The 26,872-nt window shown below is 38.4% G+C and overlaps 1 protein-coding gene and 1 pseudogene across 1 annotated transcript in view; both read left to right on the forward strand.

Annotated features, from left to right (window-relative positions):
* Window positions 1-13,155, forward strand: part of LOC138070520 (rab GTPase-activating protein 1-like) — a 20,122-nt pseudogene extending 6,967 nt beyond the window's left edge.
* Window positions 13,156-13,366: 211 nt separating this feature from the next.
* The window catches only part of MINPP1 (multiple inositol-polyphosphate phosphatase 1), a 35,702-nt gene continuing 22,196 nt past the window's right edge, over window positions 13,367-26,872 (forward strand). Inside the window, exons 1-4 of the mRNA XM_068961434.1 lie at window positions 13,367-14,003; window positions 16,882-17,079; window positions 20,978-21,075; window positions 25,562-25,695. Coding sequence (XP_068817535.1) covers window positions 13,367-14,003; window positions 16,882-17,079; window positions 20,978-21,075; window positions 25,562-25,695 — 1,067 coding nt within the window. The remainder of the gene's footprint in view (window positions 14,004-16,881; window positions 17,080-20,977; window positions 21,076-25,561; window positions 25,696-26,872) is intronic.

Genomic DNA, 26,872 nt, shown 5'->3' on the forward strand with positions numbered 1-26,872 from the left:
CTGAGCATATATCTGGAGAATACCATAATTCATAAAGATGTATGCACCTTAATGTTCATTATAGCACCATTTACAATAGCTCAGATATGGAGGCAAACTACATGTCCATCGACAGAGGGTTGAATAAACAAGATGTGGTACACATATACAATGGAATATTACTAAGTCATAGAAAAGAATGAAATAATGCCATTTGCAGCAACATGGATGGACCTAGAGATTATCATACTTTAAGTGAAGTAAGTGAGACATAGAAAGACAAATATCATATGATGTTGCTTATATGTGAAATCTAAAACAAATGATACAAATGAACTTATTGGCAAAAGAGAAACAGACTCATTGACTTCAAAAACAGACTTATGGTTACCAAAGCAGGAAACGTAGAGGCAAGGGATAAATTAGGAGTCTGGGATTAATTTACACACACAAATATGTATAAAAAAGAAAATCAACAAGGATCTACTGTACAGCACAGGGACTTCTACTCAATATTATGTAATAATCTATATGGGAAAGGAATCTGAAAAGAATAAATATATGTATAACTGATTCACTTTGCTGTACACCTGAAACTAACACAACATTGTAAACCAACTATATGCCAACATAAAATAAAAATTAAATTAAAAAATAAGTAAAGATTTGAATACTGCCCCCTCCCACCCAGAAAAAAGAATGGTTGCCTTCTCTCTGTTTTCATTTGCATCTCCCACTTAGCTTACATTTCACTTTACCTGACCAGGATCACCTCCATCACCAGGTATCTCATCCTACCCACTTACTTCCTAATTTTCCCAGTGTTTCCTACGTTTTGTTAACTGTGATCATTCAGAGACCCAAAGTCGTATCTAATGGGTTGTAATCAGACAATCATCATCTATGATTTTCTGTTATTCTCAGTAGATGACTTAAGGGAAATCAAGAAAAGTATGAAAGGACATCCTAAGTGGTTAAGTGCGGTTAATAGATATCAATACTTACCCCAATTAGGAGGCTTTCTACAGAAAATAATGAAACATTGGTTTAAACAGTAAAGGCATTTATCACCTTAGATAAGAAGCTCATAATACATATATTCCAGGTTTAATCCATCGGCTCATTAGCATCATCTGAGACAGGTTCTTTTCATTTTCTTCTGTGTGATCTCATTGCTTTAGCTTTGTTTTCAAGCTGGCTCCTTTCTGGTAGCAAGATGATGTAGCAGGTCTAGTTATCTTCAGACATGCTAGTGTCCAGGGCATTTGCCTCTTCCTTGAGTGTATCTCTCTCATTTTAAGAATGAAAGTTTTTAAGATTATATTTTAAATTATTTACATCTTTGTGCTGCTGATCTTTTTCATCTTTCCAACCTTCAATGGCATCCATTAAAAATAAAATGTCTATGTAAAATACTTTAATAACATTCATGGAACTGTTGCTGAGTTAGGTGGGGGTTTTTAGGGGTGGGGTGGGCAGTGAGGTGCACAGGCTACTGGAAGGTGAGACGCTACTGGGGCTTAAGTCCAAAAAGAACAGAATTTAGAAACAGGAACAAAAGTTTTGATTCAAAATTTCTTGACCTCTCATTTTTTTTAACCTCCTTACTTTTAAAAGATTTGGGACATTGTTAATATTTACAAAATGATGAATTTGGAAATCCCTTATGACTTTACAGTGGAAGTGACAAAAAGATGAAAGGGAATTGATCTTTGTTGAGGAAGGAGAAGGAAGCTGCTGTCTCCTACATCATCAGTTTCATGATGTCACTTTCCAGGGCTTTATTCTTTTAAAATAAGTGATTTTTGAATATAGTTTTAGATTGGCAATTTTTCTTAGCACATTTAAGGTTTTTCCTACGTGACATTGACTTCTCATGTTCTTAGTGACTTCAGTTTTAGCACAGATATTTTGCAATTTGAGGTAATATAAAATAAGTCTCTGTCTCAGTATTTTTCTCTGTCAATTTCTTTCTATTTCTTATCACTATAGCCAAAGTAAGCTAGGTTTTAATGTATTAATGAGGAGCCAATATTTTTTTTTCTCATACGACGTGTTCTATTCAGTTTGCTATGGCAAAAGGGAGAGCAAGATAGATCAACAAGGGGAAACCATAGCTTTTGGCATGTCAGTCTTACCTCAAATAGGAATTTTTTTTTTTAAATAAAGAATTCTTTGCAACCTGAAGAACATCATCAAAGATCTGCTACTGGTGAGATTGGAAAAGATATTCCAGTTGTTATCAGAATGTCTGATGAATTTTCCGGGGTATAAACCTACCACAATAGTTGGAGTTGAGGAAGATATTATCAAATATCACAGCAAGCTGGGAATATCCTTGGTAAATACTGTGACCACCCAATCACATTCTAGTTTACCCTTTGGCTCAGATCAAATACATTTAGACTGGACTGTGCCATTATTATGTATCGTTTCAAAGTTCTCTTAACCTCACTGTCCTTAGTTTTGCTTCAGCTACTCAGAGATCCAACCAGTCCATTCTGAAGGAGATCAGCCCTGGGATTTCTTTGGAAGGAATGATGCTAAAGCTGAAGCTCCAGTACTTTGGCCACCTCATGCGAAGGGTTGACTCCCTGGAAAAGACTCTGATGCTGGGAGGGATTGGGGGCAGGAGGAGAAGGGGATGACAGAGGATGAGATGTCTGGATGGCATCACTGACTTGATGGACCTGAGTCTGAGTGAATTCCAGGAGATGGTGATGGACAGGGATGCCTGGCGTGCTGTGATTCATGGGGTCGCAAAGAGTCGGACACGACTGAGCGACTGAACTGAGCTGAACTGAACTCTGTTATAATCTTCAAGCTTCAGGTTTTCCTGCAGTCTCAACATCGCCACAAACAGGATGTGAGCTCCCCACCCCGGTGAGCAGGTGCACCAGTGTGATGAGAGTGCCACAAATCCCAAATCTTGTCCTCCTCTGTGACCTACTTACATTCAAAAGCACCAATAAAATGCCCTCAGGTAGTTTCTTTCTATTAAAAAAAAAAAAAAAAAGATTTGGGACGACCATAGGGATGGTAAGGGGAGGGAGGAGGGAGGGGGGTTCAGGATGGGGAACATGTGTATACCTGTGGCGGATTCATGTTGATGTATGGCAAAACCAATATAATATTGTAAAGTAATTAACCTCCAATTAAAATAAATAAATTTATATAAAAAATAAATGAAAAAATAAAAAATAAAAGATTTGTATTCTATAAATTACCTTGGTTAAGCTTTCTTAATCTCATATTCTAAAATGTCTCAATTAACCAATAACAACCACTGTACCACCTCCAAAATATCCATTAAGCATTTCATTCACTAAATACCATTTTCTTTCCTTCCAGAATATTTTACTGTGCCAACTGCAATATTCCTCTGATTCAATAGAACCTACAATCCATTGACCATTGACTGATCATCACTCCATCATTTAATTCTTTGTTAGACCCAAAAAAACTTTCCCAGAAACTTCCCAGTAGACTGACCTTCATATCTTAGTGGCTGGAACTGAATCATACATTCTTCTTAAACTAAAATCGTTAAGAAAAATAGAGTTACCAGAATTAGTTTAAACCAGTCAGGATGTTTTTCCTGAGGTGGGACTAGTTTAATTTCCTGAGAGGCAACTACCTGCACATTAATTCCAAGAAAATATGGGGACTAACTGTTGCATAGTTAGCCAATAGCAACTGCTCTAGTGGTGGTGGTGGTTTAGTTGCTAAGTCGTGTTTGACTCTTGTGACCCCATGGACTGTCGCCCACCAGGCACCTCTGTCCATGGGATTTTCCAGACAAGAATATGAGAATGGGTTGCCATTTTCTTCTGCAGGTGCTCTTACTGACCCAGGGATCGAATCTGTGTCTCCTGCATTGCAGGTGGATTCTTTACTGCTGAGCCACCAGGGAAGCCCAACAACTATAGTATTATACTATGTGTAAAATTTATCTTTTAGCCTCAGCTATAAGTGACACTCTTCTCAGTCACTGTTCATTTGTCAGGCATATGATAGGTATTAAGTATAGCTCTGTTTCCATCAATCACACTCTAGAACTGGTTCTACCAAATGCTTGTTGGATGACTTTAGGTACGGCATCTAACCTCTTGATTTCCACACCCAAACATGATATAAATATTGTTCTTCATATGCCAGGGGATAGCTGGGGGAAATAATTACACTGAACAAATGCAAAGCTATCTTATTTTAGCTTCCCATACTGCCTGTTCTATTTTCATTTATTCATTCATATACCCTTAAAACAAATATTTGTTGACAGTATGCTTTATATAATATATGAAATAAATATTGGGGAATCAAAAAAGGTTTCACCATACCCCCTGCATCTAAAGTATTAAGCAGTGAATGATTTAGCAACAACTACTTACTCTTGGAGTACAGAATCAGGGAAGTGTAAGATGCCTTACAATGCAGTGTAAGATGTAAGACAAGAAAAGTTGAGTGGGATAATGAGAGGTGTTGTTTGTGGAACCATAATAGTTGCTTCAATTGGCATGTGATCCACCCTATTTACTAAAGTGGCTGCAACCAAGTGTGCGGGTCCAGTGATGCCTACATGGCTTTTCTAGCTTAAGTATTAACTGGGTTTTAATATTTACTGATACATAATATAAGCAAAACAACAAGATGAGTTTATGCTACAACAAACCAGTGAACAAGAACTAACAGAAGATTGGTTACTGCCTGAGCTAGTGAGAAAAAAAATGAACCTGCCATTAATGGACTAAGTAAAAAAACTGCCTTCCTGATGAACTAATAAACTTTTGTTCTGGAAGTTCCCCATTGTTTGGAACGATAAAACAACAACAACAACAAAACACTCATGGTTTCAGAGTCAGCTGACCAATTGTCTAAAAGATCCCACAGGTCAAAAATATTTTTCAATTTTGGAAAACTAACATTTCAGAAAAAAATGTTAAAATACAATTGCTATTGTCTGTACTTGTTCTTAAAAAATATAAGGAAGAATGTCAGACTCTTTTTGACCCCATGGACTGCAGCCTGCCAGGCTCCTCTGTCTGTGGGATTCTCCAGGCAAGAATACTGGAGTGGGTGGCTGTGCCCTCCTCCAGGGGATCTTCCTAACCTAGTGTCTTTTATGTCTCCTGTACTAGCAAGCGGGTTCTTTACCACTGGTGCCACCTGGGAAGCAATATATCAATATTTTGGATGGAGGAGACTTCTGGAGGGAATTATGCTTCTGGCATGTTGAAACTTGTTACAGAACAGGACTAAAAAGTGAAAAGCTACAGGTTCCTGCTATTAATGGGAGTAGAAAAACATAGAAAGAATATTGGTAATTTAAACTTATGATAGTTTTGTATCTGATTTCTCAAATAGTTCTGTAGATTCAGAACCAGTATTTGATGGGAGGGGAAAATTCCCAAAATCAAAATCCTAGGATTTTGACAGTAGAACACCAGAAGAGAAGCTTTGTCACTGCCAAATAACTCCCTTAGCAGGGTATAATAGAGAAAGTAAAACAGCAAGTCACTTCCATTTTTGCTGTGTGGTTCAGTGAAGTTCTAATTCATCAGTTGAAACAATTTAAACAATTCACATTAGCGTTGCTATGCTGGAGAACAATATGGCGATGCGCTCCTTTGGAGCAAAGCTATCCTGCAGTCTGTGGAGCTTGTGATCCTTGCAGCCTCTATATTCAAGCAAGGTTGAAGGCACTGTGGTTGAAGCATGGACACCTCTTCTGTTGTCCTCTTCTTTCACAGTAAAAAGCAAGTAAGAGCCAAATCCATAACTGGCAAAGGAAGGATGAAACAGCAGGGCCCTGAGATACTAGACAAAACTTTCTTGGCAAAGGCACAAGGTAAGTTGCTTGACATAGCTGTGAGATAATAGATATCTATGAAAAACTGGTTACTTGTCAACTTACTTAGTTAAAGGAGAAGCAATAATAAACATTTTAATTTTGTTTGCTAAAAGTAACTGATACTTATTTGGGGCCAGGAACTAATATAGCATTTATGTAAACTGTTTCATTTAATCTTATGGACAATCCCATGAGATAATTACTTTCCTCACTTTACAGAAAACAATTGAGGCAAAAGTTTAATTTATTTAAGATATCACAGATATTAAGTGATGGAGCAGGAATTTTAAAAGCCAGGAATTCTGACTTTAGAAATCATGTTCTTAGTATATACTGTCCTTTCAGAGACTATCCTTTTCCACATAGAATTTAGCTTTTTCTTTATCTTTACTTCACCAGAAAGCCATCTTTCATAACTTTTGTTGGCGGGGGGGGCTGCTACACCTAGAGCATGTGGGATCTTAGTTCCTCAAGGGATCGAGCCCTCACCCCCTGCTTTGGAAGCACAGAATCTTAAACACTGGACCACCAGGAAAATATTTTAATAACGCCTTTAAAAGTATAGTAGGTAGCTGTAATGTAAAATACTAAATATATGTCATCATGTAATCTTAAGAGTGTAATTACTTTATTGTTTCAAAAGTCCTATGAATAATCTGACAAATAACTTATTCTTTAATGTAGTAGACTAATTAGAAAAGAAGTTCTACTTAAGACAAATTAGAATAATGTAGAACAATAGAATTCAGGTTTGTTTTTTTTTTTCCCCCACTCTGACACAACAGATAATGTTGACTTCTGGATAAAATTGTATAGCCACGTGCAATTCAAGTTTTTCATTTGGGTTGTCTCAGAGCTAACAACCCAAACTTCTGGTTATTTCCCCTTTTCTCTTCACTACAAATCTAAGCCATTTCCACATTCCATGGGACTTAATTCCCATTCCCCCATCTCTTCAGACAATTTTGCCTCCTATGTCACTGAAGAAGGTGAGATCACCAGGCTTGAAATCCATGAATTCTCTGCTGCTAGACTAACAAATGTATCCAACTGTGTATCCATCCTTCCAATCTTCCCTCAGAAGATAAAGTCCCCTCTCCTTTTGGTCCAAATTGAATTCTCTGCCTGTGCTCTTGGTTCCACCCTCTTCCATCTCCTCAAGGACACAGAACCATGAATTTTCCATTTCATCTCTTGTGTTGTGGTAGATTTGTCAAATACATTGCTGCCATGCCCACAGCCTCTTATGTGGGAAGGGAAACCATCCAGTCTTTAGGTGAGATGAGTGGATTTTTTTTTTTAAGAAAAGTTATGAAATGATCTTTGATGTGTGTCTTGTCTGTAGAGGTCATTCACTTTAAGATGAAAGTTTATACTGCACAGTTGCTAGAGAACTAAGCATCTCAGCACAGGAATGACAACAACATTGAACATTATTTATGGTAAAAATATAATTCATACCAGTCTGTAGGCTTTAGTCATCTTCTATTCTCAAAGAATTCCTGCAGTACAGGTTCTAATATTCCTACTTTCAGATAAGGAAACCAAGCCTCAGAGAACATAGGTAATTTCCCAAGGTTAATGAGTCACTGAGCTGGAGTCTGGATACAAAGCTTATGAAATTTCTGTTCTCGTCATGCTAGATTTTCCTAGCCAAAAACATGATGGCAAAAACATTAACATGAAGTTAATTCTATTTTATCATTTGCCATTCTGGCTTGACATCAAAAATAATTGGAATTGGTTTATGTAAGTATATAATCAGCATAAATGAACAGATGAATAATTAGAGAAGAAAAAATAAAATCAAGCTGGGGCAAATCTAGTGTTTTTGAAGTTAAACAAGTTCTCTAAAGATTGTTGCATTAGGAAGGAGTGATGCTGATAGGATTTCGTAGCTCCTGAGGACTCAAAAGATTGGTCATGAGATGTGATCATTATTTATTTATTTATCATTGCACTGGGTCTTCACTGCTGTGCTTGGGCTTTCTCTAGTTGCAGAGGGTGTGGGCTTCTCATTTCGGTGGCTTCTCCTTGCAGAGCAAGGACTTTAGGTGCACAGGCTTAGCTGCTCTGCAGTATGTGAAGTCTTCCCTGAACAGGGATTGAACCCCTGTTCCCTGCATTGGCAGCCAGATTCTTAACCACTGCACCACCAGGGAAGCCTGAGGTGATTATTAAATACATGTATGTATTAAGTAAATACATAATAAAATGTATGTATTTTATTAAGTAAAATACACTATGTATAAGTAAAAGATAGTGAGATGCATCTGGCACAAATGTTTGCTTAATGAACTGTAACTAACAAGGACCTACTGTTCTAGTCAATCTAATCACACTAGGACCACAGCCTTGTCTAACTCAATGAAACCAAGCCATGCCTGTGGGGCAACCCAAGAGGGGCGGGTCATGGTGGAGAGGTCGAACAGAATGTGGTCCACTGGAGAAGGGAATGGCAAACCACTTCAGTATTCTTGCCTTGAGAACCCCACGAACAGTATGAAAAGGCAAAATGATAGGATACCAAAAGAGGAACTCCCCAGGTCAGTAGGGGCCCAATATGCTACTGGAGGTCAGTGGAGAAATAACTCCAGAAAGAATGAAGGGATGGAGCCAAAGCAAAAACAATACCCAGCTGTGGATGGGACTGGTGATAGAAGCAAGATCTGATGCTGTAAAGAGCAATATTGCATAGGAACCTGGAATGTCAGGTCCATGAATCAAGGCAAATTGGAAGTGGTCAAACAAGAGATGGCAAGGGTGAACGTCAACATTCTAGGAATCGGTGAACTAAAATGGACTGGAATGGGTGAATTTAACTCAGATGACCATTATATCTACTACTGCGGGCAGGAATCCCTCAGAAGAAATGGAGTAGCCATCATGGTCAACAAAAGAGTCCAGAATGCAGTACTTGGATGCAATCTCAAAAATGACAGAATGATCTCTGTTTGTCTCCAAGGCAAACCATTCAATATCACAGTTATCCAAGTCTATGCCCCAACCAGTAATGCTGAAGAAACTGAAGTTGAACGGTTTTATGAAGACCTACAAGATCTTTTAGAACTAACACTCAAAAAAGATGTCCTTTTCATTATAGGGGACTGGAATGCAAAAGTAGGAAGTCAAGAAACACCTGGAGTAACAGGCAAATTTGGCCTTGGAATGCGGAATGAAGCAGGGCAAAGACTAATAGAATTTTGCCAAGAAAATGCACTGGTCATAGCAAACACCCTCTTCCAACAACACAAGAGAAGACTCTACACATGGACATCACCAGATGGTCAACACCAAAATCAGATGGATTATATTCTTTGCAGCCAAATATGGAGAAGCTCTATACAGTCAACAAAAACAAGACCAGGAGCTGACTGTGGCTCAGATCATGAACTCCTTATTACCAAATTCAGACTTAAATTGAAGAAAGTAGGGAAAATCGCTAGACCATTCAGGTATGACCTAAATCAAATTCCTTATGATTATACAGTGGAAGTGAGAAATAGATTTAAGGGCCTAGATCTGATAGATAGAGTGCCTGATGAACTATGGAATGAGGTTCAAGACATTGTACAGGAGACAGGGATCAAGACCATCCCCATGGAAAAGAAATGCAAAAAAGCAAAATGGCTGTCTGGGGAGGCCTTACAAATAGCTGTGAAAAGAAGAGAGGCAAAAAGCAAAGGAGGAAAGGAAAGATATAAGCATCTAAATGCAGAGTTCCAAAGAATAGCAAGAAGAGATAAGAAAGCTTTCTTCAGTGATCAATGCAAAGAAATAGAGGAAAACAACAGAATGGGAAAGACTAGAGATTTCTTCAAGAAAATTAGAGATACCAAGGGAACATTTCATGCAAAGATGGGCTCGATAAAGGACAGAAATGGTATGGACCTAACAGAAGCAGAAGATATTAAGAAGAGGTGGCAAGAATACATGGAAGAGCTGTACAAAAAAGATCTTCATGACCCAGATAATCATGATGATGTGATCACTCATCTAGAGCCAAACATCTTGGAATGTGAAGTCAAGTGGCCTTAGAAAGCATCACTAGGAACAAAGCTAGTGGAGGTGATGGAATTCTAGTTGAGCTGTTTCAAATCCTAGAAAGATGATGCTGTGAAAGTGCTGCACTCAATATGCCAGCAAGTTTGGAAAACTCAGCAGCGGCCACAGGACTGCAAAAGGTCAGTTTTCATTCCAATCCCAAAGAAAGGCAATGCCAAAGAATGCTCAAACTACCGTACAATTGCACTCATCTCACATGCTAGTAATGCTCAAAATTCTCCAAGCCAGGCTTCAGCAATATGTGAACCATGAACTCCCTGATGTTCAAGCTGGTTTTAGAAAAGGCAGAGGAACCAGAGATCAAATTGCCAACATATGCTGGATCATGAAAAAAGCAAGACAGTTCCAGAAAAACATCTATTTCTGCTTTATTGACTATGCCAAAGCCTTTGACTGTGTGGATCACAATCAACTGTGGAAAATTCTGAAAGAGATGGGAATACCTGACCACTTGACCTGCCTCTTGAGAAATCTGTATGCAGGTCAGGAAGCAACAGTTAGAAGTGGACATGGAACAACAGACTGGTTCCAAATAGGAAAAGGAATATGTCAAGGCTGTATATTGTCACCCTGCTTATTTAACTTCTATGCAGAGTACATCAGGAGAAACGCTGGACTGGAAGAAACACAAGCTGGAATCAAGATTGCCTGGAGAAATATCAAGAACCTCAGATATGCAGATGACACCACCCTTATGGCAGAAAGTGAAGAGGAGCTAAAAAGCCTCTTGATGAAAGTGAAAGAGGAGAGTGAAAAAGTTGGCTTAAAGCTCAACATTCAGAAAACAAAGATCATGGCATCCGGTCCCATCACTTCATGGGAAATAGATGGGGAAGCAGTAGAAACAGTGTCAGACTTTATTTTGGGGGGCTCCAAAATCACTGCAGATGGTGACTGCAGCCATGAAATTGAAAGACGCTTACTCCTTGGAAGGAAAGTTATGACCAATCTAGACAGTATATTCAAAAGCAGAGACATTACTTTGCCGACTAAGGTCCGTCTAGTCAAGGCTATGGTTTTTCCCGTGGTCATGTATGGATGTGAGAGTTGGACTGTGAAGAAGGCTGAGCTCTGAAGAACTGATGCTTTTGAACTGTGGTGTTGGAAAAGACTCTTGAGAGTCCCTTGGACTGCAAGGAGATCCAACCAGTCCATTCTGAAGGAGATCAACCCTGGGATTTCTTTGGAAGGAATGATGCTAAAGCTGAAACTCCAGTACTTTGGCCACCTCATGGGAAGAGTTGACTTATTGGAAAAGATTCTGATGCTGGCAGGGGGCAGGAGGAGAAGGGGATGACAGAGGAGGTGATGGCTGGATGGCATCACGTACTCGATTGACGTGAGTCTGAGTGAACTCCGGGAGATGGTGATGGACAGGGAGGCCTGGCGTGCTGCGATTCATGGGAATCGCAAAGAGTCGGACACGACTGAGTGACTGAACTGATCTAAACTGTACACCACGGTGAACTCTATTCAATACTCTGTAATGGCCTATATGGAAAAAGGATCTAAAAGAGTAGATACATGTATAACTGATTCATTTTGCTATACATCTGAAACTAACACAACATTGTAAATCAACAATACACCAATAAAAAAAATTTTTTTAAAGGAAGTCTATAAAGAAAGATTAGATGTTCGTTAACATTAATTTGAGCATAGCCCTGTGAAATATCACTGATATAAGTATTCAGGCACTAACATTCCAAAATATGGTATAACAAAAAAGAATATATTCTAAAAATGGTAACCTGTAATGGTTCTTAAAATTTTGAAGCATTCAAGTTGGAATCTATTCTTGATTTTACAGCATTTTCCTTACTGCTTAATGTTCACAGGTACACGTTTCTGGACTGGAGGGGCACTTTTATGGATAAAAAGAATAAAGCTAGAGATGGACTTACCAAGAGCAATTACCAAAAAACACTTACCAAAAGTGTCTTTGAAGGAAAAGCTACACTTAGAAAAACAACCCAAACTTCCTCCTGTTTGGATCATTCTATGACTTCTTTGGGCTTCCCTGGTGGCTCAGTCAGTAAAGAATCCACCTGCAATGCCAAAGACATGGGTTTAATCCCTAGGTCAGGAAGACCCCCTGAAGAAGCACATGGCAACTCACTCCAGTATTCTTGCCTAGAGAATCCCATGGACTGAGAAACCTGGCAGGTTGCAGTCCACAGAGGTGCGAATAGTCAGACACGACTGAAGCATCTGAGCAAAGATACATAATTTCTGTAATACTCTTTCCTAGCTGGCATATAAACTAGGATTCAAGTGGAAAACGACAGAGTCTGGTGGCTCAGATGGTAAAGAATCTTCCTGCAATGCAAGTGACCTGGGTTTGATCATTGGGAAGATCCTCTGGAGAAGGAAATGGCAACCCACTCCAATATTCTTGCCTGGAGAATTCCATGAACCAGAGGAGCCTGGCAGGCTACAGACCATGGGATTGCAGAGAGTCAGACACGACTGAGAGACTAACAAGTAGAGAAACCAAGGTACTGTTCAGATTTATGATTTCTGGAGTGAGATTCTGAGCAATAACCTACAAAAAACCTAGGGGTTGATATGAGTATGTAATTATGTGGGAGGAAGAGTCTGGATTCAAAGTGGCGGTAAATACAGACCTCGTTTGCTTCACAAAGATTAGCTCATACTTAATAATGGAGTAAATCTGTTGGGCCATGACTCAACGAACCCGAGTTGTCAGGATTGCTGTCTCTACTGGCTAAACCTTAGTTATGAAGCCAATACTTCTGGGATGCTGTCTTGCTGATGTCAGCTTTGACGCTCCATGTCAAAAAAGTACCAAAGGTTCAGGAATTACATTTCCTGGAGAACTGAGCCTCTTTTCAGGTTCTTTTCTGCCTGCTGTAAAAGGGCAACTCAAACGCGGGAAAACCTTGGGCTTAGGAGGTATTCTGGGGCAGCATCCACGAATCTACATTTTCATCAAAGGCTTCAGGCAGATTTGATGTAGCTGGTTCAAACTACATTTTGAAAAACAGAATACAATATTAAGAATGATGACACAAGAGTCAGCTGTTAAAACGTGTCCTGTTTTGGCAGCTTTGGAGACTAAGCCTGAATCCGGGTTCATTGACAGCCAAGAGAATGAAAACAGCGTGGGAGTCTTCGAGTCAGTCCCTGAGGCGCCAGCTATGAGGAAACTCGCCCACGTTTCAGGGCCAGGAGATGCAGGCTCCACCTTAGCCACAGGTCTCCAAAACTCCTCGGAGATTTCTGCCGGCTTCACCTGAGCCACGGGTCCACTGGGCTTCTCGTTGCATCCCGCCTGTCCTCTCGGTGCTCTGCAAGGCACAGCTACCTCTTCAGAGACGGAGTGCTGAGGACTCTCAGTGAATCCCAGGGGCACCGGCCGGAAGCGCTCTTCAGGCCCGCCCCCTGCCCACCGGAGCCGGAAGTCGGGGACCCAGCCGGTACGTCACCCTCCGCGGGTCGCAGCGCACCATGCACCGCGGCCCGTGCAGCCTCGTCAGGGTCTCCGCAACGCCCGTCGCGGCCCTGGCTGTGGCGCTGCTCTCGTCGCTCTCTCGCTGCTCCCTCCTGGAGCCGGAGAACAGTGTGGTCTCCGCGCTCAGCCCCTACTTCGGCACCAAGACTCGCTATGAGGATGTCAACCCCGGGCTGCTGCCGGACCCTGAAGCGCCGCGGCGGGACCCGGAGTTGTTAGAGGAGACCTGCACCCCGGTGCAACTGGTCGCCCTCATCCGCCATGGCACCCGCTACCCGACGACCAAACAGATCCGCAAGCTGCGGCAGCTGCACGGGCTGCTGCAGGCCCGCGGGCCCGAGGACGACCGGACTCGCGCTGCCGGCCGCGGCGACCTGGGCGCCGCGCTGGCCGACTGGCCGCTATGGTACGCTGACTGGATGGACGGGCAGCTGGTGGAGAAGGGGCGGCAGGACATGCGACAGCTGGCCCTGCGCCTGGCCTCCCTTTTCCCAGCCCTCTTCAGCAGAGAGAACTACGGCCGCCTGCAGCTAGTCACCAGCTCCAAGCACCGCTGCGTGGACAGCGGCGCCGCCTTCCTGCAAGGGCTCTGGCAGCACTACCACCCGGGGTTACCGCCACCCGACGTCGCAGGTGACCACCCTGGGCCGCCCCCAGATCCTGGACTTCCCCGACTCCAGCCTCGCCTCACTTCCCTCTGACCCCAGTGCCCCGTCCTTCTCCGCCACCCCGCGCCCATCCTTTGGGATGTTCAGCGCTTGACTCTCTCCCTTCTCATACATAATGTTCATTTATTCTTTCCTCAGGGATGACTTTGGTTACCTTCTACGTACAGGAAGCTGTAGTAGACGTTGGGGGATCCAGTAGTAAAGGAGACAGGCCAGGGCAGTTTTTGATCATCCATTCCCAAAATGAATTTCTCTCTCTGAGCACCAACCCTTGTCCCTTTCCTCTTTCTCTGACAGCGAGTTCTACAGTTGGGCACACCTTTTTTTTAATTTAATACAATCTATGAGTTTTTTCCTCAGGCTTTACCTCTGATACTATTTGGATTTTGTTTTATTTTTTTCATTAACAACTTTTTCAGATATCAGTTCTAGACCTACAATCTATCTTAGGAAGCAGCTCTCAGATTTCCTTTACCCCTCTGCTTTTTTCTCTTTTGTTGCATGTACTGTAGAGTTACTCTCTTTGTAGCTGTGGTCCGTGGTCATAACACAGTACTTTACTAATTTATTCCATTACTTATGCTTTTGCAAAGTTTGGGAGATCATCTAGCATTGCTCGTATTTCACAGGTCATGGTGCTGAGCCCAAGAATATCCCTTGCCTGATTGTCCTTTCTTAGTTTAAGGACTAAGACTCAGGCCCAGAATCCAGGCCTTATGTTTTCTCTGGAATGATGCTTTTTTCCTTAGAAAGTGTTTTAATAGTCATAGACAACAACAATAATAATAACAAACACTTAATGCTTGCTGTGTGCCAGGCATGCCTCACACTTATTTCACATAATCTTTACAACCGTTCTCTGAAGTTGATGGCATTTTTGCCCATCTTAACAGGTGAGGAAGTTGACACATAGAAACAATAATTTTTCTAATTTCAGACGACTAGGTATGGACCCAGGGAAAATGATTTAGAACTTGATCTTTTTAACCGTTGCACTATATCTACAACTTCCATTTGTCCTGTAACTTAAGGATAAGAATGAAAACATGACATTGTTGTGCCAGAAAGATGAACAAGTGTTAATACTTCTTGATCAGCTTAAAGGTAAAAGTTGAGGTGAGGCATCGTTTAGCTTTAAAAAGCCCAAGTGAAAAATAAATTAGAAGTAGACTGGTTTGTCATTTCTCAAATAGCATCCTCTCTTCAGCTGTTCAGCCGTCTCCAAGAGGTTCTTCCGTTGACACTGTCATGTTACTGCTCTGTGGGTAACTTATTTTGCTGACTGGTGTTTAGTCACTTTTGAATTAAATAGCTAGACTTTTTTCCATTAATACGGGTGGAAATTTCCCACAATTTTTTTAAAATTAGCTGAATGTTGGTATACACTAGTGTACACCAGAAAGGAACTGCTGGACCTTCTGGGATGAATGGATTTTTGCCCTTAAATGGCATTGTGAGCATTAGCTTTTGCCAGCCCTGGGTCAGAATAGTTCAGGGTAAGCTGCCGCTCACCATTTTCAGTCTCAGAGATTAAACCTTTTGCTTAGCTGCATTATTATTATCTACAGACAATTGTTTTGCCTGTTTTGTACATCTGGGCTTTGGAGGGCAGCCACTGAATTGGATTTTGTATTCTTACAGAAACAGAACAATGCCTTTGTTTCTGTTTAAAGAACAGCAGTTATTAGATAATAGCAGGGGTGAATTATCCAGATCCACTTAGGAAATTTTGAGGCCACAGAAAAAGATGATAAAGATGACTTATTTTCTTAGTCAAGATGTTTCTTAAGAACTGTAATCCAATTGCCAATTCAGTGGGCTTAATTATTTATTTCAGGATTTGGAATGAATACATACACATACATAGAGATATTTTCACAGACACATCCAAAACAAAATGGTATAACAAGACATAATTTTCTCATTTTAATTACAGAAACAATGTTATGTACTTAGTGTTTTTGTCATAGTAAATTTTTGCAGAAATGATGACTGAAAATCTGTGTATTTTAAATATGATTGAGAAAACTTAAAAGGCACCCCAATAGTTGGAGCATGATTATGAATGCTTTTCTAGTGTGTATTTGTTCCTTAATTGGGGAAATAATGTAACATAAAATTATAAATGGAAAGTTATATAGGAGCTCCAAATAGAAAATAAACCAAATCAGAAACATCTAGCACAATGAAATATATAATACCTGAAACTTTAATATATCTTGTGTTGTTGTCAATAGTTTTTGTCCAAAGCAGTCTTTTTGTAAAGTAACACAGATTTGAGAAAGTTAATTGAGAAAATAAAATACTCTTTATTTAGACTTTGGATTAAAGTAGTAAAACAGTCTATCTTGAATTCTCTCTCACCTTGTTATTAGAAGCTTTGCTAATTTTTTGTTTAATTTCTCAAATTTTCTATGCCTGATAGAAACAGGACCTATGTAATACATTTTTGTACTTCTTATGACATTCATATCAAATCATTTTTTATTTTTTTAAGAAAACATTCATTTCAGTTTATTTCATAGTGTAGTATTGCTCTAACATTTTATTTTACCTTTGATGTTCTCTGTTTCATTAGTCCTTTTTAGCATCTCTTTTTCATCCTCTTATGAATTAACAATCTTTACAAGTGGGAAATGGTTTTGCTCCATGTCTTTCATAAGCAGTGTGTTTACTTATTTCAGATATGTTGAGGTGTGAATAGGTTTTTAGTGTTCCTTTTTATACTTGAAACAAAATTTTCAATAATTTGAAATTGTCATTCCTATCAATGGATGTGTATGTGTATATATATATATGTATGTACACACATGTATACACACAATATTTTTTTCTCCTTTCAGATATGGAGTGTGGACCTCCAAGAATTAATGATAAATTAATGAGGTTCTTTGATCATTGTGAGAAGTTTTTAACTCAAGTGGAAAGGAATGCTACTGCTCTTTATCATGTAGAAGCCTTCAAAACTGGACCAGAAATGCAGAACATTTTAAAAAAAGTTGCAGATATTTTGCAAGTGCCAGTCAACAACTTAAATGCAGGTAATGTGCCTGTTATGTTCCATTTGAACTCTGAAATAATTTAAGTGATTTTTAAACTGTAAATATGGAAAAATATGGAAGCATAAAGCTATTCCTTTTAAAAGACCACAATTGATTTTACATTGAGAAAATAATGTATTCTAGGTCAAGAAGATTCTATTTCTCATGCTTACTATTTTTAGGTTCAGATTTTGCTTTGAGTTTTATGTAAGTTAATACACAAAATTCTTGACATAGACTGGATTTTTTTTTTTTTTGAGGGCAAAGTTATATGAAGCTTCAACCCCAAGCATTATTTAGAAGTTATCTTTTCTGAATTATCTCCTAAAATCACTGCAGATGGTGATTGCAGCCATGAAATTAAAAGATGCTTACACATTGGAAGAAAAGTTACGACCAACCTAGATAGCATATTCAAAAGCAGAGACATTACTTTGCTGACTAAAGTCCGTCTAGTCCAGGCTGTGGTTTTTCCTGTAGCCATGTATGGATGTGAGAGTTGGACTGTGAAAAAAGCTGAGCTCCGAAGAATTGATGCTTTTGAACTGTGGTGTTGGAGAAGGCTCTTGAGAGTCCCTTGGACTGCAGGGAGATCCAACCAGTCCGTTCTGGAGATCAGCCCTGGGATTTCTTTGGAAGGAATAATGCTAAAGCTGAAGCTCCAGTACTTTGGCCACCTCATGCGAAAAGTTGACTCCCTGGAAAAGACTCTGATGCTGGGAGGGATTGGGGGCAGGAGGAGAAGGGGACGACAGAGGATGAGATGGCTGGATGGCGTCACCGACTCAGTGGACTTGAGTCTGAGTGAACTCCAGGAGTTGGTGATAGACAGGGAAGCCTGGTGTGCTGTGATTCATGGGGTTGCAAAGAGTCAAACGTGGCTGAGTGACTGAACTGAACTGAACTGAAAGTAATACAAATGGAAAATCATATAAAAAATTCTTTAGCTTTTAAGTAGATGTTAATGTTTGAAAGGGATAAAGTTTTAGAAAAGAAGTGTGATTTTTTATTTTCCCTTTGAGGCTTTTGTCCTAGAGATTTTGAGAAAGTGAATAGACATATTTGTCATAAGCTGTTGCAGTGCATTGGTTGGTTGCAATTTATCATGCAACCTGGGTAAAAGGAAACACTATTAATAATTGTGCTGGGAGACCAGGTGGAAAACCAGGATACATGCTCACCTAGCAATGAGAAATTAAGAAGAATAATTTAAAAATTTCCCCTGTTTTCTAGGAATGTGTAATCCATACAGCAGATACTGACCAATCTATATATAGAGTGTGATTTCTTATAAATTTCCAAGGACTAGAAGTAGGAGATGTTGGGAACAAATTAAGTAGACTAGCATCTGTTGATCTGGTATCTAAATGCTTTTTGTGAGTGCATGCTCAGTCACGTCCGACTCTTTGTGACACCATGGACTGTAGCCCGCCAAGCTCCTCTGTCCATGGAATTCTCTGGGCAGGATTACTGGAGTGGATTACCATGCCCTCCTCCAGAGGGTTTTCCCAACCCAGAAATCAAACCCCAGTCTCCTGCAGTTCCTGCCTTGGCAGGCAGATTCTTTACTACTGCACCACCTGGAATGCCAAAGGATCAGAAAAGTGAAGATGCCTAGTAGCATTTAAAATTGAGTTTTTTTCTCTTTCTTCAACTGGCTATGCATTGGAGTCATTTGCAGAGCTTTAAAAATTACTGATTTGGGAAATCAAGTACATAGATAATAATAAATATAATGAGTATCTATAAACCCACAACTTAGTTCGATCAGATTTTAAAATTATGCTTCAGTTAGTTGCTTTAAATAAATTGAGGGTCCTTGGGCCCTCTCCAGGATTTCATTCCTTTCCTTTTCTCCCCACAGGTAACTGTTGTTATGAATTGAGCATTTAAGTCATTCCATGCCGGTTTTTAATGTTTATATTTATGTACCTAAATGGGATATAATTTGCAGATTTTTAAACTTCTAGGAATGATGTCAAACTATGATATCAGTCTGAAATCTGATTTTAATTCAACTTTGTATTTTTTATTTAATGCATGTAATTCTAGTTCTACATTTACACTTATGTATAGGATTGCATTATATAACTACCAGTATCTAGCCATTATTCTGTTAGTGGACATTTAAGATTAAGGTTTTTTTTTTTTTTTTTTTTTTTTAACTGTTTCTAGTCTCTGGATTGACAAGGATTTTTGTGTTTTGGACTTCTCTGGTGGATCATTGGTAAAGAATCTGCCTGTCAATGTAGGAAACATGAGTTTGATCCCTGGGTCGGGAAGATCCCCTGGAGAAGGAAATGGCAACCTGCTCCAGTGTTCTTGCTTGGGGAATCCCATGGACAGAAGAGCCTGGTGGGCTATGGTCTGTGGGGTTACAGAAGAGTAAGACACAACTTAGCAACTGAAAACAACAACAAATTTGTGTTTTACTGATTGGGTGAGAGCAACTTTTTGGAGGCAGTATTAGCATAATGGTTAAAATCATGGGTTCTGGAACTGGACTGTTTGCATTTGATTCTTGACTGTGTTATATTTTTGAATAACTCTCTGATCTTTATACATCACAAGTTCCTTAATAACTATGTCATGGTTTCTTTCTGTGTAAAACAGATACAGGAATTGTACCTGCCTCATAGGATTATTGGAAGGATTATATTAGATTTATTCATGCAAAGCATTAACACAGTACCTGGCACAGAGTAGCTGCTCAAAAATACGTTAGCTATTTAAATACCTTTTCTTTTTTTACATAGAAAGGTGAAGTTGAATGTATTTTTTCTAATTTATTCTTATTTAGAATGTAGCTGCGTAATTTTTTTTTAAATTGTGTTATTTCAAAAATATATATGATACATTTTTAGGTCAATACTAGTTAAAAGTTATTTACCCCATCATTAAGTTTTACTGGTCAGAGAGGCTGAAGCTAATACAGTCCAGATTCTTTGTATAGGAAATTACTTTTCTACTGAAGTTTTTCTTAGTTTTTAACTCTTTCAAATAATGCAACAGTGAACATCCTTATAGTCTGCTTTTTGCACTTGAGAGTTTATAAGATAAATATAGGTAGACTTATTGGATTAAGGAGCATGAATATTTTACATCTTGACATATACTACCAAATTGTTCTCTGAAAGTGTAGAAAAACTTATATCAGCAATATATGAGAATGCTCATTTTCCCTAATTCAGCCAATAGTGGATATTATTAGTCATTTTGATTAACAAAAGATGATAGCTAGCTTTATTTTGTGTTTCTTTGGTTACTTGTAAGGTTGAACATCCTTTCATATGCTTATTAGTTATTTCATTCCTACTGTGAATTGCCTCTTTATAAACCTTGGCCATGTTCTGTTGGATTATTCTGTTTTTTCTCATTGAACATGGGTGGCCTTTATGTGTTACAGATATATTAATTATATATTCTTTACTGTTGCTTAACAAAAGGATAAATGTTTTGCCTATTTTGCATTGAGATCCAGGGAGCCTAGAATGAGTTACCCAAGATAATTAGTGGCAGAGTCAGGTCTCATAGTATGATTTTTCCCTCTTTCTCTCCTCCTTGACCCTTTGTTTCACCTTCCTCCTAACTCCACACTTACTCTGCCCTTTTTCTTCTCTGTTTTTTTATATCCTTCTCTGTACTTTCTTCTTAATAGTTATAGAGTAAATTGTTGTGTAGTTTAAAGAACTGTTCAATAAATGTCCCTTGTTATTGCTAATTTTCAAGTTGGGGATTAAAACCTTTTATAACTTTATCTCCCCTCTTCCAACCCTCTAGAATTAACAGAATCAGACTATGTTTTATGTAGTAAGTCCTTGACATTCTATAGATATTCAGCCTTTGGAAAACTGCATAAAATAGTAACCCACACATTTTACTCTTTTTTTTTTCTCAGACTTAATTCAGGTAGCATTTTTCACCTGTTCCTTTGACCTGGCAATTAAAGGTGTTAAATCTCCTTGGTGTGATGTTTTTGACATAGATGATGCAAAGGTATGTATTACTTTTGGAGTTTCTTTGCCTTCTTTGCATGGTTTTCATTGTTATTTGAAGCAGCTTTTCAAAACAGAGTAGGGGACATTAAGTGTCTTGGACTATCTCATAATTTTCTTAACAAAGATTAATTGTTCAGATAGGACCTGTCTGTTTGTACATAGTTTGTGTTCATAAAACTGGGAAACATTCTTCATTGTGATTTGATTTCTAGATCCACCCGTTTAAAAACCTACTTAACCCATCAGCAAATTTTACTGCTGTAAAGGATTGTAGAGCTAATATAATCCAAATTCTTCTTTTTATAGGGTGAATGGATTTCCAAAGTTCAGAGAGGATGAATGGATTTCCAATACCTATTCTTTTATAAAATTTTCATAACATATTGAGTTCTGTGCTCTATCTGGTGATGGCAGTAATTCATCTACAGTTTCTGCCTGCCTAGTTGGTATTCCCTTTCTTTCCTCTTCATTCATATGGCTTCTTTGTAGAAGCCAAACTATTTTTGGAGCTGTTCCAGTGTATATCTGGAACCTATCTGGAAACCTGTCTTTAGGCTTCTTCCCACATCTTTTTTTTCCTCATTTTGTACTCTCTTTCTTAAATGATTATTTTATTTTCTTAAGTCTTTAGAATTCATGATACTATATTTAATTATAGATTTCATCTGCTCTGTAGAATTTCTAGGGTGAGGGGGCTTTTTTTCTGGCTGTTGTATCTGTGTAGCTGTCTTGTTTTTAATTTATATGTTTGTATAGACACTAGCACTTTTTTAATTACTCATCTTTGCAATGAGTTCAGCTTTTACTTCTCAAGTGGCCAATAGGGATGAGCCTGTTGGTTCAGAGATAAGTAGTGTTCCTTACAATTTAAGAGTTTTTCTCTGAGATTCTTTGCAGAACACTTCATGTAGAGATGGATGGTCAGTATGTTTCCTGTAATGGTGTTACAGACTGTCCAGGGAGGCTCCTGTTAGACGTCATTGTTTCGAGCCAAGATTGATGGATTTGCGTCCGCAAGTTACCGTGTGCTTCGAGGATCTGTCTTCTGCTGGTTTTATCTGAGATGTTGTGTTTGATCTTTACTGCATTTGGCAGTCCGTCCTCATTTATGGTGGTGGCTCAGGGTACAGAGGATTTCTAATCTCTTTGAAAGGAGCATTTGCCTTTCTCTTTCTGATTCTTGTTTTTTAGAGTGATTTCTGAGAGAAGAGAGCAGATATATCTTTATATTTTCTAGTTAAGAACACGTTCAGTTTTTCATTATAAAATATGTTTGGCATAGTCACCAGTAGTTATCCTTACCAAGTTAAGGAAATTTCTGTTTCTTGTCTACTAAAACTTTCTATTTGTTTGTTGTTTTTAAAATTAAGGATGTGCTGAATTTCTGGCATCTAGGAAGATGATTATTTTTTCTTCTTTAATCTTCTAGCATAGTTAATTACATAAGTACATTTTCTAGTATTGAATTGTGCTTGTATTCCTTTTTTCTTATGATAGATTCTTTTATTGACTGTTTTTTCTCCTGGTTAATGTTATGTTTCTTATTTCTTCATGTATTTCTAGTAATTATTTATTAGATAAGGGACACTGTGAACGTTACAGTGTTGAATACCTGGATTTTGTCTTTTAAGTGTTGAATTTTGTTTTCTTCTGCAGTAAAGTTACTTGTGGATCAGTTTAATCCTCTTGAAGCTTCATTCTTCCTGAGTTTCATACTCTAGACCTGACCTTAAAAAACTCTGACACAAGAATTTACTTATACACATGTCTTTACTATTAAAATATGACCCTTTGGCGTCCAGATTGAAATTCTGGATCTCTTGGTGTCTGTGGAAACTCTCTATTTAAGCTGCTTGGAACGTGAATATCTCCTAGCCTTGTGCTAGCTCTGCAATTGATCAGCTTACAAATCCCATAACATTAGCAACATAATCAAGGGGATTCCCTCCGCCCCCCCCCCCCCCACCTCCATGATTTTTGGAGTTCTTTTTCTGCGTAGCTTCTTCCTCTCTTCTCTAACCTGCTAATTCCAGTCACTTCAGACTTAGTAAACTCTGAGTACTGACTCCTTGACTCAGCAAGATGCTGCATTCTGCCCGACATTCTTTTCCCTGTGTTAGTTTCAGAGTGCCTCTTTTTCATTTCTGATACTATTTTTGTTTCATTTCTTGAAAAGATTTGGCAAAACTTTGTCTAATTCTTTTTATTCTCACTAAACAAATTTTTACTTTGTCCTTTTGTTAACTTCTTTATTTAATTACCTCTTTAGCAACCCACTCCAGTATTCTTGCCTGGAGAATCCCATGGACAGAGGAGCCTTGTAGGCTAGAATCCACGGGATCGCAGAGAGTTGGACATGACTGAGTGATTTCACTTTGACTTTTAGTATTTGTTGAGCTTTGTTTTTAGCGCATGGCACTGGCCTGTCCTTGCTCTTGCTTTTAAACTTACAGCTAGCACTTAATTTCTTTAGGGACTTTTCTGGGAAGGATGGCTCATAACAGCTATATAGTCTTCTCTTGTATCTCTTTTGCATTGCAACTTTTTATCCTCTACTTTTGCTGTTAGATCAAATGATACGTGAATACAAGTTTTAACATTCAGATAAAGGCTACCTTAATCACCGACTCCAAGTTAAGAGCTCTCCACAGAAAATCTACCATTCTTGTCAGTTTGATGTGTACTTCTTAATCTTTTAACGTATGTGTGTATTTTGGTAGTAAATGGTATTGTACTGTATTTATTCTACTTTTTTCCTTTAACAAATGTCTTTTACAAAAATACAGAAATTCACAAAAAAATTGGCATTTATTGAACAGGGTCTGTGTGCTAAGGGCATTTTTGAGGACTTTGCGCAATTCTGAGGAGGTGCTGGAACTCTGAGCAGATAATGCAGTAAATCTCAACTAAATTATGGAATGTGTCCAAGATTTCAAAACTCAGAATGAAAGAGATCCAGCATTTTAAATAGATCTCTGAAAGGCATAAGGCTCCAAACATTGAAAATAACTGCATAAATTATAGCTTTCGTTTACTTCTCAGGAAAATGAAAAAAGAAGATTAATATATTCCACTACTAGTCCACACTTAAGATGTCAGCAGGACTGGTCTCCTCTGAGAGCTGTAAGAGAAGGATCTGTTCCAGGCCTTTCTCACTGGCTCTCATATGACCATCTTCTATACGTATCTGTGTCCCATCCTTCCCTCCATCTTGCTCTTCTCTCATTACCAACAATAGTTAAACAACATACACTGGGCTACATAAAAAAAGTCCAGTAGGGTAAGAATACTCTGGCCATGACAGGTTCAGAAATGCCTGATATTGCCCCATCACACTAAAATGGGCTTCCCAGGTGGCTCAGTGGTAAAAAATCCACCTGCCAGTGCAGGAGCCGCAGGAGACACAGGTTTGATCCCTAGGTAGAGAAGATCCCCTGAAAGACGAAATGGCATCTCCAGTATTCTTGCTGAGATAATCCCATGGACAGAGGAGCTTGGTGGGCTACCGTCCCAGGGTCACAAAGAGTCGGACATGACCGAGCAACTGAGCATGCTTGCACACTTTAACAGTCGTTAGTGGTCTGATTTGCCTGTGGTGAGGCCAACAAGTATTTATTATTCTTAACCAGCTGTTCTCATTCAGCATTATGTCTTGGAGATCTTTCCACATCAGTTCATGTAGATCTATAAATAATCCTATAGTATCCATAGTATGTGTATATTACAGTTTAATTATCTACCTCTTAATGAAGTTTAGGTATTTCCAGGATTTTTTTTTTTTTTGGTTCCTATAAGCATTGCTATTCTAAGATATTCTTGTACATTGTCTCTCATGTTCCTCTGTGATTATTATAATAAATGGAATTAATAGGTCTTAGAGATGTGTGTCTTTTGCCAGTTTGTCCTTTAGAATGTTTTAATATATTAATACATTCCTTCTAATACCAATTTTCCATAATCTTGGTCTACTTTTATTGCTATTTTTATTACTGTTTTTGGTTACTTGAACCAAAGTAACTCATTTTCTATCTGGTTTCTACCTTCCTAAAATTCTTTAAAATTCCTGACTCACTGTGAGCAACTTTCTGTGCTATAATGAATATTTTTCTATGTATGTTTTCTTTTTTCTGTATCTGTCTTTGCTATCATCTTAATATAATTTTAGAGGAGAAGGGAGCACGAACCTGTCTTTATCCCACTCTCCTGAACTGTCAAGGATGCTGGGATTGTTGGCTGTGAATACCACTGACTTGCTCTTGCATGTCAGTCTCTACATTCCCATTCAGGTTTGTGTCTCAGCATAAATCTCTGGGTCTCACCCTTAAATACTTAAAATGGTAAATAAAAACTGTAACTGCTAAGATTCTCCTGTGCTTTTTGTAGAATAGTGATTAAACAATGTAACCTTTTATGAGAGATCATTATTAAATCAAAATCTGTTATAGTAATAAAAATGTAATGATTTTTGAAATGTTTATTTTTAGGTTTTAGAATATTTAAATGATCTGAAACAATATTGGAAAAGAGGATATGGATATACTATTAACAGTCGATCCAGCTGCACCCTGTTTCAGGATATCTTTCAGCACTTGGACAAAGCAGTTAAACAGAAACAATGGTAAAAACTTTTAAAAACTTTTAAAAACAGGATTAAAGCCCAATTAAGCTTCTGGAAAATGTTTTATAATGGGTGATTCTTAAAAATAGATTTTGCTTTTATGTTTTTAGAAAATAATTATACTTACAAAAGAATTAGATGACCTATGTAAGTTATAAAGCATGTACAGCCTCCATTCAACCCAAGAACTGGAACATTAGTAATAATTTGCATTTGTCTATTTATGTACTTCTCCGTGATTTCATTTTCCACTCTCCCCTGGCCCTATTTACTTCCTATCCCCTTTGCAGACTATTCCCCATTTGGTTCATATTATTCCATAGTCTCTGTAAAATTTTTTTTATTATGAATGTATCCGTGCCCAAATGACATGCTTAGTTTTGCTTGGAGACATACGCTTACTGTGTTTTGGGATTGTTTGTTTCCTCCTCCAACATTACATTTATAATATTTATCATGTTGTTACATATACTATAGTTGATTCGTTTTTACTAGAGTACAGTATTCAGTAATGTTCATTATTCAGTAAATAAATACCATAGTTTATATCATCTTGTCACTGAGCATTTGGGTAGTTTCTAATTTTTGCTATATTTTAAATAGTAAAATTGTACATGATTTCTGGTTAGAATTTCTCTAAGTTTTTATTTTAAATGAGAGTTTCTCATCAAAAAGTCTCTTTAACATTCATACATCTCAAAGTTTAAAAATACTTTTCATAATTTGAACCTTTGATAGAATCTAAACTGTTTGACAAATATGACTTCATGAAAGCTTTTATATTCACAGTTGGAAATGAAAATCTTTTAGTAAAAGATTGTGACAGAAAGACTGAAGATGGTACATTTGATTGAGTTTGTGGTATTAAGTTTTATATACATACAGATATAGAGAGAAATTGTGTGTGTGTGTGTGTGGATGACTTTAGTTTGTGAAATTTCCTTGGGTTAGATGGGAGTTAGGGAAGAAAACCAGGTTTAATATACGTGGTTCCTAATTCATGATTTATGATGATGGTTCCACTTAAAAGTTTTTGACTTTATGATGGTGCAAAAATGATACACATTCAGTAGAAGCTGCACTTTTCCTAGGCTGGCTATCTGCAGTATGATGCTCTGTCATCCTGCTGGGCGTCGGCAGTCTGCTGGAGCTCTGTCAGCTGCATCTCCGTCAGTAA

This window comes from Capricornis sumatraensis, chromosome 23, assembly GCF_032405125.1.
Source record: "Capricornis sumatraensis isolate serow.1 chromosome 23, serow.2, whole genome shotgun sequence".
Lineage (NCBI taxonomy): Eukaryota > Metazoa > Chordata > Mammalia > Artiodactyla > Bovidae > Capricornis > Capricornis sumatraensis.